This window comes from Herpailurus yagouaroundi, unplaced genomic scaffold (genome assembly GCF_014898765.1).
Source record: "Herpailurus yagouaroundi ecotype Mexico unplaced genomic scaffold, PumYag 428, whole genome shotgun sequence".
NCBI classification, from domain to species: Eukaryota; Metazoa; Chordata; class Mammalia; order Carnivora; family Felidae; genus Herpailurus; species Herpailurus yagouaroundi.
The window spans coordinates 5,807,479-5,821,469 of record NW_024412645.1 but is presented as its reverse complement, the minus strand read 5'-3'; the positions used below and the strand labels follow the sequence as shown (position 1 = coordinate 5,821,469).

The window sequence follows — 13,991 nt, the reverse complement described above, 5'->3', positions numbered from 1 at the left end:
GTGAAAATATTATGATCATATAAATCGGACACTAGACTCGATTCCAGGACATAGTCAGAAATTTTACAATTGAGTCATAAGACAAGTAACTCAATTAAAAGGTAGGCAAAAGACTTCACCCCCATGCCTCACAGGAGATAGAAGTACTCCAATAATCGTGTCCAAACGTACTCAACATCCTTACTCATTAGCGAGATCCTAATTAAAATAAGCTACCACTACACTGCCTAACAGTGGCTAAAACCGAAAAGACTGATAACCAAAGTGTTGGCAAGGAATACGGAGCAACTGAGACTTCATGTGTTGCTGGTGGGGATGTAATGTCATACAGTTAGTTTGGAATATCATTCAGTAGGTTTTTCATTATGTTAAATATAATTAACCACGTGACCAACAGTGGTATAATTAACCACGTGACCAACAGCCCATGAGAAATGAAAACACGTGCCCGTAAAAAGACTTACACACAGATATTTAAGGCGGCTTTATTTGCAATAGCCCCAGACTGGAGACAACCCAATTGTCTATCAACAGATGAATGGATAAATGGTGGAGTGTTCATGCAATGACATACTACTTGGCGATGAGAAGGGACTAAACACTTCGTGCACAACACTATGGATGAAGCTTGCTTATGTCATGTGAAAGAAGTGAGACACACGACAACATATTGTGTAGTTTTATTTCTGTAAAATTCTCAAACTGGAGGAGGTAAACCATACTAAAAGAAAGGAGATCAGTATTTTCTTGGATCTTAGAGTATGGGGAGACTGATTGCAAAGGGGCATCTTTTGGGGTGATAGAAATATTCTACGTCTTGATTAGGGTAGTAGTTATATGTGAAAAACTCATCTGTTGGTACGCTTAAATATGCATTTAACCGTATATAAATTATACCTCAGTTTGTTTAAGATTTTTTTTTAACATGTATTCATTTTTGAGAGACAGAGAGAGACAGAGCATGCATGGGGGAGGGGCAGAGAGGGAGGGAGACACAGAATCCGAAGCAGACTGCAGGCTCTGAACTATCAGCACAGAGCCCGACGCGGGGCTCAAACTCATGAACTGTGAGATCATGACCTGAGCCAAAGTCGGACACTCAACTGACTGAGCCACCCAGGCACCCCTTAATCAGTTTGTTTTCAAGAGGGGGCTGCTAATGCCAATTTTTTTCCCCCACCAGTGGATGATAGAGACTCAGTCTCTACTTTTTCCATTTGGATATTCACTTTTTGTTCACTCACAGAATAATCCTTAGCTTCTCCATTTCTCTGCCTTGCTGCTTATATATTAAAGTTCCATATTTATGTGCTCTCTATTCCATTTCATTGATCAGTTTGTTTATCCTGTCTTAATTCTTTTAATTTCATAATAAGCCCTGTTCTTATTATTCTCTTTCTTCATAAATGTTTTTGCTCTCCTTGATCCCATGTTGTTCTGGGTACAGTTTATAAGGACTAATCGTTTCTATGTTCTGTGAAAAACTCTGTGGAATATTGATGGGGTTTGAATTGATTTCACAGATAAACTTGGATAGATGTTGAATTTTTGCAATACTAAATCTTTCTGTTCATAACTATGGTGTTCTTTTCCATTTATTAAGATTTTTGGTGATGTCTCTCAGTACATTTTGTAATCTTCCCCATAAAGTCCTTGCCCATGTTTTGAAGGGTTTATTTCAAGGCATTTGGTGTTTCTTATTTTGTCGTTAAGTGAAGTCTTCTTCTAATTATGTTTTCTCACTGTTTATTGTTGATGTATAGAAATGTGGTTTTTAAAAATCGCAGTCATGCATCCAGGGAACATTTGCTTTTGTTTCAGAAAGAGCTCATTAATCCATTAGCGGAATGTGTCACACGTGCGCGCACACTTGTATGTATTTTGAGAACGGTGGTGTTGAGGGTGAGCGTTCCCACAGCCCTGGGGTTATTTTTGGTCCAGTGTCTACACGTCAGGTTGGCCCCGAGTCACAGGACAGGATACCAGCTGGAGCCATGATGCTCCCAGCTTTAAGTGTAGTCAGCTGGCCGTGCGATCACGGCTGTCAGTAAGAGGGCTCTCTCCAGCCAGCATCCTTGAGTTAAGACATTCACGTATTGTCCACGCTAGGGATGGTTTCTCATGATGCAGGCTGTCACCGTTAAAACCGTGTCCCTCTTCTCTTTTAGTATCCGGAGTGTGATGCAGAAGTACCTCCAGGAGAGAAATGAAATAACCTTTGACAAGATTTTTAACCAGAAAATTGGTAAGTCCCACTTACTCATTTGGCATACAGTCTAATAGTGGTTTCAGGTGGCATCACAGTTATGTGTAAATGCAGCCTTTCGTGCTTTATATGCTTTTATAGCTCTGGCTGGGAATGAAGGACATTTCATGTAGCAATAAGATATGTAATGGTTACTTCCATCCCTACTAACAGACCTTGTGAGTAAGCTCTTGGGAGACAGACTAGCTCGATTCGAGGGTTTAAGGCAGTTTGGGGGTTGCCAAATCAAAGGATTGGGTAGTTGGTAACCAGAAAGAAGTGCTCTGGGTTTCGGACCCGCTTCCGAGGTCCCCACCTTTCCTCACTGCTGTTGTACTCTCCGTGATCGCAAGGAGGTGTCCCGTGTCTTCATAAACATATTGCACTCCGGTGTTTGGCCGGCTCCTTGCAAAGTGTGGGGCTGGCGCACTTGATCTCATCGGTTTTCGCTGGCTGACAGGCTTTACACACTGCTCCTTATTGTCAGTTCCCCATCAATTACTCTTATCCCTGAGGCTCCATTCAGTAAGTAAGGCTTATCCCTGAGCCTTACTTAGCAGGTCACCAGGACTCTCCTGTTGTGTGCATAGAGGTCAAGGATCCATTTCTCTCTAGCTGGCACCCAGTTCTGGGCAGTGCTGGGCTTGGCCGGAGCAAGTGTGTGGATGTATAGGCGTGTTCTCCGATTACCAGCAGCTAGTGCTTGGAGAAGGTAGGACTGGACAGGAATAGCTCTAGTGTGAGGTTCCAAGGCTTGGGGAGCACTGGAGTATTATGCTTCCGAAGGGCTGGCCGTTTGTTTAGAGGTTAGATAAGAGCTGGAGTCCACATACTTTCTTTTTTTCATCCCCCCAAATCCATTCCTGCTGTCCAGAAGTTTCCTACACTATATTTTTATTCTCAACTCAGATAGGATTCATCGTTTGGCCTGCCAGCTGGGTATTTTGTTAATCTGCCCATAGTAATGTGATAAACAGATAATTCCAGGATTTCACATGAAATCACCTTAGCTGAATATGAGAGAATTGGAACCTTCTTTCCTTCCCTTTACTTGCCTCCCACAAGGACTCAGGTAAGATTTGCCGAGGAACTGTGGCATCATTTTTAAATGACTTTAATACTCGAGGAAATGACTTTATTAAAATTGCAAGAAACCGGTTATACAAAAGTTTCCTGGAACTCCGTTTCTGCATTTAGTCCTGTCTCCATGATTCACAGACCCACAATGACCGATCCCCTGGAGACTGAATATCCTTGGAAGTAATTGTGGGCAGCCCTCCTCCTTATAAGTAAGGAGTCATAGACTCAGGTCGGTGAAGTGACTTATTCTGATTTGTAGTTCTCCTTGTCCAGCCATTCTGTAAAGGCTCTTGGAAAGGAAACAATGAATATAAAATGTACTGCTGAGGGTCACCCTGTGAGAACTGGATAGTTTTTTGTGTTTTGTTTTTTTTAAGAAAGCAGCATGATGCTCTCTTGTGTTCAACTAAAGTAGAAACCGGTGCAGAAAAGCCTTCGGGTTTTGGCAGACTTTTTAGCTAGCCTCCAGAACTTGGCCATGTATGAAGGCGATAGAGCTTCTTTCACAGCCCCTGACATTCAGTGGTGAAAAGCTGGATGCCGTTCCCCGGAGAAGCAGGCGGAGTACTGCCCCGTCTGTGCTCAGAGCACAATGTGTGGAAAGCTAGCGGCCCGTAGCTACCTAGAAATCTTACATCCCGAGCGTCGAGCGTCGGGATTTGGCTACGGAACGGAGCGGTCGAGAGAGTTTGACTTTCATCTCATGCTTCATTGCTGCTTCTCCTTGCGTTCACGGCGTTGGGTTAACTGTCATCTATATAAATAACCGCCCCCCCCCCCCCCGCTGCCTCTTTGCTTCTGCTTTTGTACGAAAGAACGGAAAACAAAACTCTCACGGTAACGAGAGAGAAATTCGTGTCTTTGGGAAACAAGGGAAGAAAGAAACGCCTTATTTATTAGTTGAAATTTAAAAATAGGTCTACAGCTCTGTTGAGACCTACTTGCCACGGCGTCTCTCTCGTTTCACGTGTGCAGTTCAGCAGTTTTTAGCGTGTTCACAGAGTCGTGCAGCCCTGAACCCAGCCTCATCTTAGAACGTTTCCAACACCCCCAGAAGAGGCTCCATACCCATCAGCACCCCCACCCCCACCCCGAGATACCACTAATCTGATTCCTGCCCCTGTGGATTCGCCCAGCATGGACATTCCTCCCGGATGGAATCAGACGATGCGTGGCCTTTGCATGGGGCTTCTCTCATATTTTAAAGGTTCCTCCATGTGGTGGCATGTGCGGGTACTTCATTCCTTTTTGTGCTCGGTGATATTCCATAAGATGTGGCTGTGCGCGTGTTGTTCATCCATTCATCCGTCGGCGGATGTTTGGGTTATTTCCACTTTTTGCCTGTTATACATAATGCTGCTACGAGAGGAAGGTGTTTCTCAACCTGTGATGCGAGCGGGGGTTCCCTGTTACTAAGGCACACTGGAAGATTGTGACGAACCCGCTGTCGCCTGTGCTCTCGTGCCAGTCTGTGAAATGCACTGAAGGTTATCTCTCCCGTTGTGTTTTCTGATCCTCCCCCCGCTCCTGTCCGCCGTCCCCGCAACACACATGCAGGCCCCCAGACATGTCTTTCCTTCCCATTGTTTTGATCCAACCCTTACCCGAAGATGACCCCAGGGGACCTTGATCGGATGCCCTTACTGGCATTAAGGTGGCCTTGCGTCCTGGCCTCAGTCACACAGGTTCTGCCCTGTGAGCAGCTTCCTTGGGCACTGATGGCCTGTGAGTTCTCTCGGTGAAGCTGTTTTGAAGAATTTAAAAGTTGCTTAAATGAATAAATGATTCCTTCCTCTTCCCTTCCTTCCCCTTCGTGAGCTTGGAGCTGGGCAGAGGAAGCTAGGTCTGAACTTGGCAGGTCACAGGAAAGAGCAGCAATCGTGGGACGGGGGGGGGGGGGGGGGGCGGGGGGGGGGCGGGGGATGGGGAGACAAGAGTGCATGGTAACGTCGCCAAACACACGTCTGTAGTTACGTCCGGACATCGCTGTACATTCAGTATCCGTCTGGTCCTTCCTCCCGCCCTGTAGGGCTCTCCTTTTCAGCTGGTGTGAGGGATGGGGGCAGGACGGAAGGTGGCCTGTGGTTGGAGTGAATCTGTCCTGCTCTCTCGGTCTTCTTTTCTTCCCATTTCGCGCCCCCTCCCTGCCCCCGCCCCGCCCACTGCCTTTTGCCTTTGTTTCTCCCATCTGTTCCATCGCCCCTTTCCATGAGGGCCTCCATGTGTCACCAACTTGTTGATTTTCTGTCGTTCTGTTGTTTCCCTTCCACCGTGTGTCCCCTGCCTATCAATCAGCCCCTTTTCTCTCGTCCGGCACCTCCCGCCCTCCCCTGTGCTGAGGTTAGCGCCTGGTTTGGGGGAGCTGCCTGCCAACCTGTGCTGCAGCCCGCGTGCAGAAACGCTTTGTGAAATGGACAAGTTTACTCAGTCTCAGTCGTATACTCAGTCTCCGAAGCTTTGTTGAGATGACGGGCGATGCGCCGGCCTGTTGGCTGTACCCCAAACTGGTTGATGTTTCGTTAAGTTTTCTGAGCTATGAAAGGGGGGGGTGAAAATATTATCTGCTGCCTAAGGCAGTTGTGAGGATGCAGCAAGAAATGTCTGCAAAGCCCTTAACACACGGATTGGTTCTCAGCAGATGGCTCTGTGAATGAAAGCCCTGAAATGAAATTGTTTATTATAAAAATTTATAATTTTTTATAAGTATAAATTATAATTACAGGAAATACAGAAAACGGAAGTGTAATTTAAATAATCCCATGAAGAAGCAAAGAGAAAAATTCAGAATGTGGAACATTCTACAATACGACGGACCCGGTTTCTTCAAGAAGTCCATCGGGAAACACCTGTTCTAGATTAAAAGAGACATTATTACCAACTACAATATAAGAACATTCTCTGGATCCTGAATCAAACAAACCAAGAGTAGGAGGGCATTTTTAAGTTACTCAGAAAAAATGTGGGGGTGCCCGGGTTTAAGCGTCCGACTTTGGATTTTGGCTCAGGTCATAACCTCAGGGTCCTGAGATCGAGCCCCACGTTGGGCTCTGTGCTGGGTATGGATCCTGCGTGGGATTCTCTATCCCTCTCTCTCTGCTCCTCCCCCACTTGCATGCATGCTGTCTCTCTAAATAAATAAATAAATAAAAATTAAAGTAAAAATATCTAGTCATGCCCCAAACTAGACTAATAACCCCCCATATATGTTTGTCAGCCAGATTTTTTATTTTACAACATTTTCCTTGTTCATCCTCTCTTTGCATGGCTACCAAAATGTATATTTTTTAAGTTTATTTATTTATTCATTTAGAGAGAGAGAGAGATATTGTTCAAACAGGGGAGAGACAGAGAAAGAGAGAGAGGGAGAGAGAGAGAGAGAGAGAATCCCAAGCAGGCTCTGCAGTGTCAGCACAGAGCCCGATGTGGGGCTTGAACTCATGAACCGTGAGATCATGACCTGAGCTGAAGTCTAGAGTCTGATGCTTAACCAACTGAGCCACCCAGGCACCCCTGCCAAAATATTTTAAGCAATTAGCAAACTCTTTTTAGAGTTTCAGCCCTATATCCATCTGTAAAGACTACGAATGTTTTCTTATACAACTTTAGTCTCTACCCCAACCAATGAAAACGATGATTCTTGGGGCGCCTGGGTGGCGCAGTCGGTTAAGCGTCCGACTTCAGCCAGGTCACGATCTCGCGGTCCGTGAGTTCGAGCCCCGCGTCGGGCTCTGGGCTGATGGCTCAGAGCCTGGAGCCTGTTTCTGATTCTGTGTCTCCCTCTCTCTCTGCCCCTCCCCCGTTCATGCTCTATCTCTCTCTGTCCCAAAAATAAATAAACGTTGAAAAAAAAAAATTAAAAAAAAAAAAAACAAAAACAAAAAACAATGATTCTTGGGGCACCTGGGTGGCTCAGTTGATTGGGCATCTGACTTCAGCTCAGGTCATGATCTCGCGGTTCACGAGTTTGCACCCCCCATTGGGCTCACTGCTGTCAGCACAGAGCCCACTTCAGATTCTCTGTCCCCTTCTCTCCGCCCTCCCCCCACTTGTGCTCTCCCCAGAATAAATATTTAAAAAAAAAAAAGAAAAGAAAATAATGATTCTTAGTTTAATATCTAATTATGGTTCTTACTGTAATTCCAAGTCTATATTTATATTTTTTCTTTAGTTTTTTTTTTTTTCTTTTAGAGAGAGAGAATTTGAGTAGCGGGGGCAGGGGGGCACAGAGAGAGAGAGAGAGAGAGAGAGAGAGAGAGAGAGAGAATCCCAAGCAGGCCCCATGCTTAACTTGGAGCCCGATGTAGGGCTTGATCCTATGATCCCCGGGACCATGACCTGAGCCAAATTCAAGTCAGACGCTCAACCCACTGACGAGCCACTCGGGCACCCCCACATTTTTTCTGAGTAACTTAAAAATGCCCTCCTACTCTTGGTTTGTTTGATTCAGGATCCAGAGAATGTTCTTATATTGTAGTTGGTAATAATGTCTCTTTTAATCTAGAACAGGTGTTTTCCCCCTCCTCCCCTCCCCTTCCCACACACAGGTGATGGACTTCTTGAAGAAACCGGGTCCGTCGTATTGTAGAATGTTCCACATTCTGAATTTTTCTCTTTGCTTCTTCATGGGATTATTTAAATTACACTTCCGTTTTCTGTATTTCCTGTAAATTGGAAGTTAGCTCTAACAGCTTATTAGATTGGTTCGACTTTTGTGGCAAGAGTGCTTTGCAGGTGGCGCTGTGCACTTTGTGGCAGGAAGCACATGACACGGAGCTGTCGCTCTGTAGTGCTGTCTCTAAAGTGAGTTCAGATGTGGTCAGTTGTCAGCTCCTCATTACGCTGTCGTCTGCCATGCGTTTCATTTCCATTGACACTGGTTGCCTAAATCAGTTATTTTTTTTTTAGGAAGTTGCCAGATTGGCGGGGGGAGGGGGGTTCTGATTATGCCATTCTTTCCATATTTATTATCGCTGCTCATCCACGAAGGCTATTTGGTTGCCTTTAAATATAGTTCAGGAAAAGGCAGGTGCAGTTGGCCGAACTTGAAGGCAAGGCCCGTGACTTTGGCCTCATGACGTCACTCCCGCAAGTAACCCAGCGAAAGAGATTTTACAGAGGAAACCAGGACTGTGTTCCGGGTGGGCTTAATCTACTCACACCAGCCCTTTAAAAAGCAGAGAATTTCCTCAGGCTGGCCGAAGAGGAAGTCAGAGAGAGCGAAGCACAAGAATGATTGGACATGGCTTTCCCAACTCTGCAGGTGGAGGGGACCACGTGAGAAGACGGTGGGTGTTGGCTAGGAGCCGACCAGGAAGCCAGGACCTGAGTCCTACGACCATAGGAACTGAATTCTGCCAGCAACCTGCATGAGGTTGAATGCACCTGACCCTGGGAGCCTCTAGATAATTCCCCAGCCTGCCAAAACTTTGATTTGGGCCTTGTGAGCCCCTAAACGGGAAACCCAGGAGCCTGCCAGGACTTGTGTCCTCAAAAATTGTGAGTCAGGAAGGAGTGGTGCTTTCAAGTCACTGAGTTTGTGGTGGTTTGTTACACAGCACTAGAAAACAGGGTAGATGCTTAAGTCTTTGTTTTCATTTTATTATTTTTTAAGTTTATTTATTTTGAGAGAGAGAGAGCATGAGTGGGGAGGGGCAGAGAGAGAGAGGGAGAGAGAATTCTAAGCAGGCTCCCCGTTGTCAGCGCAGAGCCCGATGTGGGGCTCAAACTCACAAACCGTGAGATCGTGACTTGAGCTGAGATCATGACTCGGCTTAACCGACTGAGCCACCCAGGCGCCCTGTCTTTGTTTTTGTTTTGTTTTTATTTTATTTTTTTAATGTTTATTTAGTTTCGAGAGAGAGAGAGAGAATGAGAGAGAGAACGAGTGGGGGAAGGGCAGAGAGACGGAGACACAGAATCCGAAGCAGGCTCCAGACTCTGAGCTGTCAGCACAGAGCTTGAAGTGGGGCTTGAACTCAGAAGCCGTGAGATCATGACCTGAGCTGAAGTCCGAAGCCTAACCAACTGAGCCCCCCAGGCGTCCCCGCCAAGTCTTTGTTTTTAATTGCCAGTTTTCAGAATAAAAAAGATTAAGTGACAGGCTGCTTTTATCCTCCTTTTCTCCTTCTTAAACAGAAATTGTATGTCTTAACAGACATCAGTTATGCTGATTCCTAATTTGCTATCAGTAAAACCTACACTCATGTCAGTAGGGACACAGTGTTCTTGGTTTGGCTTTTATCTGAAGAATGGTTTTAAAGAGATACCGATTATTGAAAGGCAGACCACTTTACCAATTGGGGTTAAGATTTTGTTACCATTTTCTTCAGTAAGATACACTGAAATAATCTCATCATATGCAAGTGAGGCGCATGGCTTTTGATAAATTCCATCTGTCTGTCGACAATCTACTTAACTCCTGTCTGCCTAGCCAGTCTCATTAGAGGGCAGTGTGTCTGATTATAAGGAGACTCCAAAATAGGTACTTAATTCATGAAGTATGCAAATGTTACCCTCGTGTAGGAAGAACAACCTGGCTTATGTAACATTACGTCACCTATTGCCACTGGATCATCTCCGTTTATCACACTGACTCCCGTTTGTGCCAGCGGAAGCCTGCCATATGTAGACTGTAGTCTTTTGGTTCTGGCTTCTTTCATTTAGCGTAAGATTTTGGAGGCTCAACCACACTGCGCGTACCCATCCTTCACCAACCCTTCTGTGGCTGGATTAATATTCCATCCTATGGATAGACCACAGAATTTGTTATCCACTCGCCAGTTGGTTGATGGACACTCAGATTACTCCCACTGTTTGTTACAAACGGTGCTGCTGTGAGTGGTCATGTGCCAGTGTGGACACCTGTTTCCATCTCTCTTAGGTGTATGACTAGGAGCTTCGGAACTGCTGGGATATCTGACAAATTCAGGGTTACCCTTTTCAGAAAACGCTGTTGTATTCTCACCGTCAGGTTCTGGAGGACCAGGCTTGCCATAACCTCATCCACGCCTGCTGTTGTCTTTTTGGTCAGAGCCATTCTTGTGGGTGTGAAGTGATGTTTCATTGTGGTCTTGATTTGTATTTCCCTAACCATTCGTGGCCCTGAACGTGATTGGGCTAATTAGCCTTCTTATATCTTTGGTGAAGTGCCTATTGAAATCTTTCGGTCCATTTAAGAAATTGATTTTCTCATTTCTTAATGGTGACTTCTGAAGCACCGAACGTTTTAATTCTGATGAAACCCAATTCATACATTTTTAAAAATTGCACTTTTGTGTCGTATGTAGGAACTTTCTGCCTACCTGAATGCCATGAAGATTTTCTCCTATTCTTCTTCTAGATGTTTTATCATTTCAGCTCGCACATTTAGGTCTTTGGTTGATTTTTGAGTTAGTTTTTGCCTATTTGTGAGATAAGGGTTTAAGTTCATCTTTTTTTTTTTTTTTTTTTTTTTTGCATGTAGATATCCAATTGTCTGGATGCATTTGTTGAAAAAACATTTCTTTTCCACATTGAATTGTCCTGGCACTTTTGTTGAAAATTAATTGACCATAAAATGGATTTATTCAGGACTCCCAATTTTGTTCCATTGATCTCTGCCTTAGGCCAGTGCCACACTGTCCTCATTACTGTAGCTTTGGGGTAAGTTTTGAAATCAGGAAGTAAAAATCCTCCCACTTTATTCTTTTTTCTTTCTTTCTACATTTTTTTTTCAGAATTGTTTTTGGCTATCCTGAATCCTTTACATTTTGATACGAATCTTAACATCAGATTTTCAATTTCTGCAAAAAAAAAAAAAAAATTCTGCTGGGATTTCCATAGGGATTATGTTATATCTACAGATCAACGTGGAGAGAATGGCCATTTTAACAGCATGAAGTATGCCGATCCATGAAAATGAAATGTCTCCGCATTTATTTAGGTCATCTCTAATTTCTCTTAGGCGTGCTTTGTGGCTTTCAGTCTCTTGCATCACATTACATTTATTCCCAAGTATTTTCATGTTTTTTGGTGCTATTTTGGACGGACTTGTTTCCTTAATTTCATTTTTGGCTCTTCATCGCTAGCACGTGGAAATAGAATGGGTTTTTGTACGGTGACCTTGGATCCTGCCGTCTTGATGAACTAGTTTATTAATTCTAGAGATTTGTGCATAGGTGTGTGTGCGTGCACGTGTGCACATGTGTGCGTGTGAATTCCTTAGGATTTTCCCCATAGAGAATCTTGTCTCTGAATAAAAACAATTTTACTTCTTTCTTTCTTTCCATTCTGGTGCCTTTCCTTTTCAGTTTTTACTTTTCACTTTGATTTCTTAAATATTTCTTATGTTGGTCTCAAATACATTTAGCATGATTTCAAAGAACATTTATGTAGCAAGAATGCATATACTGTATTTGGCACCTTGGGGTTAAGGCATAAGAAATATACTTGTTATGGGCTTTGGAGACAAAAGTATATGTTTCATTATAGAAAGAGTACATTAGAAAAATAAAAACTACTGCCTTTCAAATAGATTTTTGAGCAGTTTCTATAAAAACAAAGATGGACACAGATATGTCATGGGTACCTATTAAAAAATCGATAAGACCACCGAAATAGTTAAAAAAAAAAAACCCACAAACAACACAGAATAAAACATTTTAGTATTATTCTTTTGTTAATTGCAAAGACCAGGGATTCCAATCAATTTTTTTTTTTTAAATTTATGAAAGTATTGCTTGAAGTGTTCTGTGCTTCAAAACAAAATAGATGGTTAAAATCTGCCAAAAACCTTGTAGCCCTGCAACTCCTTACTCAAAGGCCAGGGTTAAATGATAGCAAATTGAATCTTTTTGCATTTGGTTATAATGAGGGGAATCTGAACCTGGGAACCAGCTTCAATCTCTGTCTCCCCGTTTTTGTGCCCAGCTTTGTTTGGAAGTGGGTGTTTCTGCCCCTGCGAGGGCCCTTCCCCCTACAAACAGCCCTGATTGAGGGTCACAGAGTCGGGCTCCCACCCCATCATATCTTTCTCTAGAGGAGAGCAACCAACCACCACGGAGAAGAAAAACCTACATGCCTTTGTGGAGACTTTTAGCCAGTGAAAGAGTTAAAGATCCACTTAAACTTTCAAAAAGCAGAGGTAAACACTTGACTAAGCACAGCTAATTGGATTTTCAATTGAAAAGGCGAGGCAGCAACAGGCAACTCCTGGTGAGGGAACTCGGGAAAGTTAGGGGCACCGATTCTGCACATTTTCATCTTGCCTGTTACTGGCAGGCTGTCTTCCCAGCTGACTTCTTACCTGTGCTGGCCTCATGCAGGCTGGGTATCTACCCGGCTCCTCCCATAGGACCCTGCCTGAGCTGGGGGCTACCACCTGCCCTGCAGGCACACTCTGCCACTCTAAGTATTTGGGACGTCCGCGATATTTGAGGCAGCTTCCAAAGAGCATGAAAATACCTTTTTTTTTTTTAAGTTTATTAAGGCTGGTTTTCCTTTTTTTTTTTTTTTTAATATTCATTTTTGAGAGAGAGTACAGCTAGAGGAGGAGCAGAGAGAGAGGGAGACACAGAATCTGAAGCAGGCTCTAGGCTCCGAGCTGTCAGCCCTGAGCCCGACTTGGGGCTTGAACTCATGAACCAAGAGATCATGACCTGAATTGAAGTTGGACGCTTAACCAACTGAGCCACTCAAACACCCCTGGTTTTCCTTTTTAAAGCTCTTAAAGCTTTCCTTTTTAAAGCTTTAAAGATCTTCAGGTTTGAAGATCAGCCAGAATGATCACTTCCAAGAAAAATTGAGAACAGCTACATTTTACTGGAATAACACAGTACTTTGGCATCTGCTAATCACTAGAACGATAGGAACGCCGCGGTAGGATGGCTAGACCCCTGATCTGCCGCCTGGCAATCCGTGATCTTTAAAAGTTTTTTTTTTAATGTTTATTTTTGAGAGAGAGAGAGAGAGAGAGAGAGAGAGAGAGAGAGAGACAGAACATCAGAGGGGGAGGGGCAGAGAGAGAGGGAAAGGCAGAATCCAAAGCAGGCTCCAGGCTCTGAGCTGTCAGCGCAGAGCCCAGCACGGGGTTGGAACCGCGAGATCATGACCTGAACCCAAGTCAGTCACTTAACGGACTGAGCCACCCAGGTGCCCCAATCTGTGATCTCTTAAATTGCTATTTAATTCTCCCTGATTTCTTCTGAGCCTGCTTTGTAGGAATCCCTTTTAGTTTGAGACGGCGATGGCTCCCTGTGTGCCAAACACTGCCCTGAGCATTTCACATGCTGGGTAAAGGAATGTGACCAAGTTCGCTCACCCCCCAAGAGGCAAAGCCTGGATTGGAAGTTCTGTCTGTCTGTCACCAGGAAAAGTTAGTGTGGAAATTCGCATGGAGATGAAGTGCCTCTTTTTTTTTTTTTTTTTTTTAAATAACATATCAACCCTACAATTCCTATTTAATATATAATGATGCTAAAGTCCAGAATTTGGGGACAGTGCACAAAGATCTTTCTGTAGCAGATGTACTTATATGCTTTGCGAAATGAGACATTCACAGTCGAATATATTTTGATCAAGTGCTGTACTAGGAAGATCTCTTTAAACAAGAAAGGCACACGGGGGAAGATAAAGACCACATCAGGCTTCCCACCCCCGGCCAGCTCACCCTTCGAAAGAACGTATATGA

At 44.1% G+C, this 13,991-nt stretch overlaps 1 protein-coding gene across 3 annotated transcripts in view; it reads left to right on the top strand.

The window, feature by feature from the left end:
• The first annotated feature begins 2,148 nt into the window (after positions 1–2,148).
• The window catches only part of GRK3 (G protein-coupled receptor kinase 3), a 103,344-nt gene continuing 91,501 nt past the window's right edge, over positions 2,149–13,991 (top strand). The window contains exon 1 of one of the 3 annotated variants that reach the window (XM_040463908.1): positions 2,149–2,245. In XM_040463908.1, coding sequence (XP_040319842.1) covers positions 2,182–2,245 — 64 coding nt within the window. In that variant the 5' untranslated portion in view covers positions 2,149–2,181. The remainder of the gene's footprint in view (positions 2,246–13,991) is intronic. The other 2 variants (XM_040463906.1, XM_040463907.1) reach the window with 2 other exon arrangements.